General features: G+C 43.3%; 1 protein-coding gene across 2 annotated transcripts; it reads right to left on the bottom strand.

Annotated features, from left to right (window-relative positions):
• Positions 1-464: 464 nt before the first annotated feature.
• Positions 465-7,126, bottom strand: LOC133445887 (ankyrin repeat and SOCS box protein 9-like). Of its 2 annotated transcripts, none has more exons than XM_061723393.1 (7): positions 6,980-7,126; positions 6,050-6,129; positions 5,827-5,934; positions 4,778-4,928; positions 4,529-4,663; positions 2,361-2,606; positions 465-1,709 (listed from the first exon to the last, which is right to left on the bottom strand). In XM_061723393.1, the coding sequence occupies exons 1-6, from the start codon at positions 7,056-7,058 to the stop codon at positions 2,395-2,397; spliced, it is 765 nt and encodes a 254-aa protein (XP_061579377.1). In that variant the 5' UTR covers positions 7,059-7,126; the 3' UTR covers positions 465-1,709; positions 2,361-2,394. The 2 variants fall into 2 exon arrangements, with proteins under 2 accessions (XP_061579377.1, XP_061579378.1); XM_061723394.1 differs by having other exon boundaries at positions 465-1,549.

The raw sequence follows: 7,126 nt of genomic DNA, 5'->3' as shown, positions 1-7,126 counted from the left end.
GTTTGCATCTTGCTTTTCACCTTGAAGCTGCGGATTATTAAACAATAACGCAATCAAAAGGGCTCGTTGCAAATATTAGACTTGGTCTTCAGAGAGAAGCGGTGGCCTAAATAGCGTTTTTACATCCTTTTATTTCTCTCATCCGACTCACAAATGGCTCCTTCTCTCAGACTGGCTCAGAGTGTTTGTCGAGTTTGAGTAAAAATGTGTTTTACTTGATAATGATACCCTTTATTTGGAGCTGTGTCCTCTCTTTTTATTCCCTGTATGCTCCCTCTGTTCCCTTGGCCTCTTTTATTTCCGGTATCTGAAGAAAAAGGCACAGAAGCCTTTGTGTAATATTTCGGCACATCCTGCGTTCGGAGCACAAACGGCCCGTTTTGTAAGAAGGTTTGATAAGCGCGATGATTCACAGTTTCACAGTAAATGTCTCCACGAACCACACGGGACATAAGACGCCACGTTCTGGCCAAGAGGGGTGGTTTTAATGTCAGGAGCTTTACAATCACAAGAAGATACACAAATATGAGTCGTCCGGATAAACACACATGAAGCAGAAGCTGAAATATTTCTGTTAATTTGTTTGATTTAATCATTTTCAAAAAGGAAAATAATCTTAATTAGAAAAATATATATGTATTCTTTTAAAAACATCCCAGAAATACAACGTTGCACAACAAGTTTGCTGGTATTCTTCGTGATGAATGTTAGTAGTAATCCTGATCTAATCCTACTGAGTTTGTGCAGGTTGTTGCAGGGTGGAGCAATGCTGCCCCCTGGCGGCCGACGCCTGCAGTGCATCGACTCTGAGGTGAATAATAATAATACATTTTATTTATAACGCACTTTATATTTAGTAATCTCAAAGTGCTAAAGAGCAGAAAAATAAAACATGAACATTTTTCAAAAATATATTTAAAAACGGAGCTTATAAAATATATATTTAGCTATAAGCTTTCTTAAAAAGGTGAGTTCTCAGGTCACGTTTAAAACGTTTATAACCTTTGATCACATCCTGATCATCTTATTTCCAAACCAACATTAAGGTGCACGGCGAAAGCATCATAATGCATAAAACTGGGCTCCAAAATAACTCAAATATAGATCACAGGCGCTCGTATGAAAGAGGCCTCATCTGGTTTATGAATTTGACAGCTAACGTATAGATGTTCAAAATCTGGAGGAGTGAGTTACTTCCTGCTCTTGAAGGCGGCGGCCCGTCCATCCATCCATTGCAGCAGTTCTGCTCATCCAGCGGTTCTGGGGACTTTTGGATGCAGAACGGAGGTTGAATAAGGAGGTCTGGAGGGTGAGTAGTTCTTCTAGGTATTAGGGGGCATGTCCGTGAATGCACTGATGAGTGAGGAGGGAGAACTTATACTCAATTCTGAGTGGGATGGGAAGCCAGTGGAGGTTGAGATGTTTTAAAGTGGTATTTAAAGGTGTTAAATCTCCAGTGGTTGCTGATTGGTAGAGAAGATACCGGACGAGCTCCGCGGGGATGTGGAGGCCACGAATCCCTCCCAGCCTCTGCGAGCCCACACTTCTCCTGATAAACAGTCGGCACAGCTGCGTTAGAGGAGTCACTCCTGGGGAGACTCGGGGGACAAGTGGCAGCCTGATTATCCGCTTCCCCCCTGCAGCGTCAGCCCCCTGCGTTCAGGGGCGTCAATTGGGTATGCCAAGGTATGGCAGCCGCTACACCTTGGCTTCAAGGGAAAATGTAAATGTTTGTTTTTTTTAATACATTTATGGAATTACTCTGTGTCTATTTGTATTGATTATTCTATTACTCAATACATATAGAATAACTACAAATGCAAATCAGAACAACATGATCGATTTCAATAGTTATTTTACACTGCAAAAACTGAAAATCTTAACAAGAATATTTGTCTTATTTCTAGTTAAAATGTTTAATTTTTAGTAAAAAAAAATCTCATTACATTTAGGACAAGACTCAAAAACAACCATTTTCACTTGTTTCAAGTAGATTTTCACTTAAAATAAGTGGAAAAATCTGCCAGTGGAACAAGATTTTTTTGCTTGTAATGAGAAGATAAACTTTACTTGAAACAAGTGAATATGGTCAAATAACAAGTTATTTTTCTGGTGATGACTCCTGTTTTAAGTCTAATGAGATTTTTTGACTAAAAATGAGACATTTTAACTAGAAATAAGACAAATATTCCTGGTAAGATTTTGAGTTTTTGCAGTGAGCGAGACTGCATTTGAAAAAGTTCCAATTTTCTTGACCACACAGATCAGCTCCATAGCAAACTTCTGTGATGAGTATTTGCTGGACGTGTTGATTGATACTCTAGTCTAGTTAAGTTCTGTGACTCGTTACCTTACCATACCTTAGCTTCGACTGAATTGACGCCACTGCCTGCGTTACTCTGTCTGGATACCTCCCGCCTGCCTCAGCAGCCTCGCCGCCGGGCTCCCCGCCGGCGCCAGGTCCAGCGCCCGCTGGCCCTGGGCGTTGGTCCGGAGGCCGTCGGCCCCGTGCTCCAGCAGGACGGACACCAGCTCGGGGCTGGACAGGCGGGCGGCGACGTGCAGGGGCGAGTCACCTCCCGCCACGGCCCCGTTCACATTGGCACCTGGTGGAGGAGACGAGGTTCAGGGAAAACTTCACTACGCCCACGGAGCCTCGTGAGGGGAGAGAGGAGGGGGAAGCAGAAGCCGAGTAGAGTTCAGATGTCTGATGCCACTTCAAAACGCTTCAGATGAAAATGTCTCGTTTCAGATGTCAGAAGTTGTAAGCTGCTTTATGGTTTAAGAAATATCGCTCAGGTCCTCGAGGGAATCTCTCATCTTTCAGATTTAGTTTTTAGAAAAGTGCAGATTTGAGATGAAGTTGTCTCCAAATGTTTAAATCATCCGGTCATCAAGACGACCGCAGTCATTAGTTCAGATACTCGATGCTACAAAAACCTGCACTATTATCAGTTATCAGAAACTCTGGCAGAAGGTTTTCAGGTCTGGGGGGGACAGAGAGAGACGGCAGGATCTGAAACTGTCAAAGTCTGCAGAGGAAGAGTGGGAGCTACATTCTTGCATGGCAACAGAAACTCTGACTGACTTCTCAATATTAGAAAAAAAAAACATTTCCACTGTTAATTTGCTGTTATTTTCAGGCATCCTGCAAAAGTCTCGACAGCTTCCTGGTCCATAACCAGGACATAGACACACTTGCAATGCACTTGCAAGTCCAAATCCTTCTTTGGTTTCCAAAAGAAGAATAAATCCAGTATTCTATTGGAGGATAAATCTGTAAAACTCAATCCGAGATCATAACGGCACAAACTACACAAACCTTTTTGACCCGTCATGATGTCACTGCAGTTGATCTAAAACTACAACCCTCTCCGGGTGTTGAAGGCCTCATGAAACCTTTCAGTGACATTCGTGGACTTCTCCTTTAATCGTGTTTTACTACCTTCTTGTGTGCTTTCACCTGATTCCAGTCTGGAATGCAGCGCTGACCCAAAACCTTGCTGATCTGATTAAACTGAAAAACAGCTGCGCCGCCTCACAAAAGTGCTGCTGTTTGAAGTACGAAGAGCTAAACGACAGCCACATCAATAAATATCAGACCTGTTTGCATCTTTAATGCGATTTCCCATCAAACAAACGTTCCGACGGGGAAAACAACATAGTCGGGAACATTTACTGTATCTGGGAAACCGCTGGAGCTCCGACCATCGTGTTCAACATTAGGCCCGTAAGAACTAAATTTGTGTGAGAAATCGACCAAGACGTGGCTTCAGGAAAGAAAACTCGTTCTGTATTTTATTTTAAAAACTGAGTTCATAATGCTGCAATAGCTGGGCTTTCCTAAAGAGAAATGGAGTAGCACCATTATTTCATTCATCACGTGCAAATGTGACAGTGATCATTTAACATTATTTACACACTTCATCCAAGTTATTGTCGCCTCTTTTCTAGGGCTGGGTATCGATTCAAATGTCAAGAATCGATTCAATTCCGATTCTTAATATTCAGAATCGATTATCATGATTCGATCCGATTCGATATTGATTTGGCTAAGTGTTATTTAAAATGTTTGAGCTGTTACCTGAATTATATGACTGTAAAATAACTAGTGAAATAATAATTTCACAATAATTATTGTGAAATAACTAAGAAATAAATAACTCAAACAGGCCTTTCAATATCCATTTAAAGTGCAAAAAAGAAAGAAATTGCAACAGTTCATGCAGTAAACAAATCATTTTAGCTTATCTAATTTATTCTGTCACCACGCCCACACATTGCCATGAATCACCTGGCATTTTTCAGAAGTGTCATGACAAACTGTGTCCGACTACTGAGATTAAAGTTCACCTGGCGAAAATGATTGGAAAAAAAAAAAATAAATAAATAAAATAAAAAAATCGATCGGATAGGAATTAATATGAGAATCGATTTAGAATCGGAAAATCAATTTTTTTCAACACAGGCCTACTCTTTTCAACCGAAAACACACATGAGTTCATGTGAGGTCAAAGGTTAAAATTACCGAGCTGCAGCAGTTTCCTGACGGCGCCGAGACGCAGATTGGAGCAGGCGACGTGGAGGGGGGATCCCAGCCGGTCGGCGTGCTGATCCACGTCTGCGCCGTGCCGGACGAGGGGCTCCATGCACTCTTGGTGACCTGGGGAGAGTCGGGGGTTGAGACATCCTCCAGTCTTGGGCCGTTTCACACTTCATGACTCCACCCTGCCGGGGTTTTGAGCCTAAACTACTCGAATCGAATGTGACCTCTCACCCTCGGCTGCGGCCCGGTGGATCGCAGGGCCGAACGGGCCGGCCCCCAGGGGGTCGGCCCCGTGTTGCAGCAGCAGCGACACGCAGGTCACATGGCCTCGGCCGCAGGCCTCTGTCAGGGCGGTGCGTCCGTCTACGGTCGAGCCATTCACCTGTCGTCACGTTTGAAACTTCGATCAGTGATTTTGGAGGTGAATTTCGACTGAATGAAATCAACAAATGAAATGAAATCCACAATATCTCATATGTATTTTTAAGTTGTTATAAATCAAGTACTATAAGGCGCACCTTCAATGAATGACATATTTTAAAACTTTTTCCATATATAAGGCGCACCGCATTATAAGGCGCACTAAATATATGGTAAAATACCATACTGTAGTGGCTGGGGTTGAGTTACGTATATACCTGATGGAGCTGCGCTACAGGAAATGCTACAAAATCCTACAGCAAATGCAAAAAAAAAAAACAAGAAGAAAAGTACCGTATGTCAAACTTTATAAACAAAATAAAAACCAGCTTTGCTCCGTCTCGTCAAAGTTGCCATTATGCGAATCAGCGTCGCTGCTGTTGTCTTGAACGTCTGTGACGATTCCTGACGTTTTTAGCGCCGTTACTTCGGCGACACCAACTAAATTACCCACAATCCCCCTGACTACAGTAACAGAAATTACCGTAATGATCATATATAAGGCGCACTGCCGGTTTTTGAGAAAATTAAAGGCTTTTAGGTGCACCTTATAGTGCGGAAAATACGGTACTTTGTTGACAAAACGTACTTGGAGTTTTTACATATTTGCTTTAGGGGCCTCTTTTTGAGAAACAGTTGAAAGAACATACCCTGACAGCACTTGAGTAACTTTTAAAAAAAGATGAGAAAAGATGAGCCGTTCAAAAGTTGAATTCGCTCGTTAATAAGTTGTCTCTGGTCGGTTAATTTCTTACTAAAATGCACCGTCACCGAGTTAAAACTATCAATAATTGATGCGGCTGCTTTGGGAAGGAAAACAGGGTCATGAAACTGGGCCGGCGGTTGAACGCGTCACTGACGTTTGCCCCGTTGTCCACCAGGAGTTGGGCACAAGCGGCGTGGCCTTGCAAACAGGCTCCGTGGAGCGGGGAGACCTGGTCCAGGGTGCTCAGGTTCACGCAGACTCCCTGCCAGCAACACAAGACGCGTGTGGACTCATTTACAGTCCTCAAACATTCCAGACAGAATGAAGAAAATGCAGGGAAAAGAAAAAGCTGCGCACTAAGGTCAGTGAAACATTACCTGGGCGATGAGCCGCTGCAGCGGGACAACCCGTCCGTTAAAGGCTGCGTCGTGGATCGGGGACCAGTCCGACTCCACATCTGGGTGTAGGAAGGAACAGAAGTGACTTTTAGACGACATGAACGCCATACCTGTCAAGTTTTGGATTTAAAAATACGGGACATTTTCCACCGACCGAGGTCCAGTATCTTACATTTTAAGACGGATTTACGAGAAATCTAAAATATCTACCTGTCAACCACTTACAAACTACATTTATGTGCTCATAATCTGATAATCTGACCTTTTGTTGACACTGAAATGCAGTGGACATTCCTATACGAGGGCCTAAATGAAAACACAAAGGGGAATTAAAGCACTTATTTATTTTAAATATTTTCAGTTTATATACACAATTTATTTTCTTCAAGTGAAACATTTTCTTTTAATTTGTCATTTTCACTCGTATGTCTCTCTGGTGCTGCTGACGGACATCGGCCCCCCGTGAGAGACACTAAAAACGCGGTTACACATCTTTCAGAATGTGCAACTGAGCCCCATCCTGATCCTCTTTAGGAAAGTAAATTCGGTTTCCCATTTTTAGAGATATTTACATGAAGTCTTCGCTTTTTGGGCAGAAATGTCTTCTCCTTCGTTACATCCATCCATCTCTGATTTGTTTTTCCGAGTTTGCTCCCGTTGTCGCCACTAACCTTGCCAGAATGGCTGCAACAGTTTCTCGCGAGTTTAGTGACAATTCAGTTTGCTGTTTAAAAATTATTATATTATAAAGTGGGAAAATACTAATACGTGAGGATGGTGGGAAACAGGGGTCAAATACGGTAGTTTCCCGGCCAAAATGGGATACTTGACAGGTATGGTGTCGCCCCAGACCTGCTGAGGCTTCCTGACCGAGACAGTAAACTCTCTTCAGCTTCAGCTGCTACTCACCACTCATCAGAGGGTTGGAGAAGAACACAGGTCCACTCGGACGGGCTTTGGCCCGCGGGGCCTCGCTGTGTCCGGCCATGGCTCACCATACCGTCCCCGGAGCGTCCGACTGGGCCGTGTTAAGGGCTGCTCTTGTGGTCCGTGGTC

This window comes from Cololabis saira, chromosome 6 (assembly GCF_033807715.1).
Source record: "Cololabis saira isolate AMF1-May2022 chromosome 6, fColSai1.1, whole genome shotgun sequence".
Taxonomy (NCBI): Eukaryota; Metazoa; Chordata; class Actinopteri; order Beloniformes; family Belonidae; genus Cololabis; species Cololabis saira.
This window is presented reverse-complemented; position numbering and strand designations above follow the sequence as displayed.

Bases quoted from the DNA above. Each gene is read 5' to 3' on its own strand.
- LOC133445887 (XM_061723393.1), bottom strand. From the start codon at position 7,058: ATGGCCGGACACAGCGAGGCCCCGCGGGCCAAAGCCCGTCCGAGTGGA. The intron at 6,130-6,979 runs GTGAGTAGCAGC...TCCTACACCCAG, and splicing joins CTCCAACCCTCTGATGAGTG to ATGTGGAGTCGGACTGGTCC. The intron at 4,664-4,777 runs GTGAGAGGTCAC...GACTCTCCCCAG, and splicing joins CCACCGGGCCGCAGCCGAGG to GTCACCAAGAGTGCATGGAG.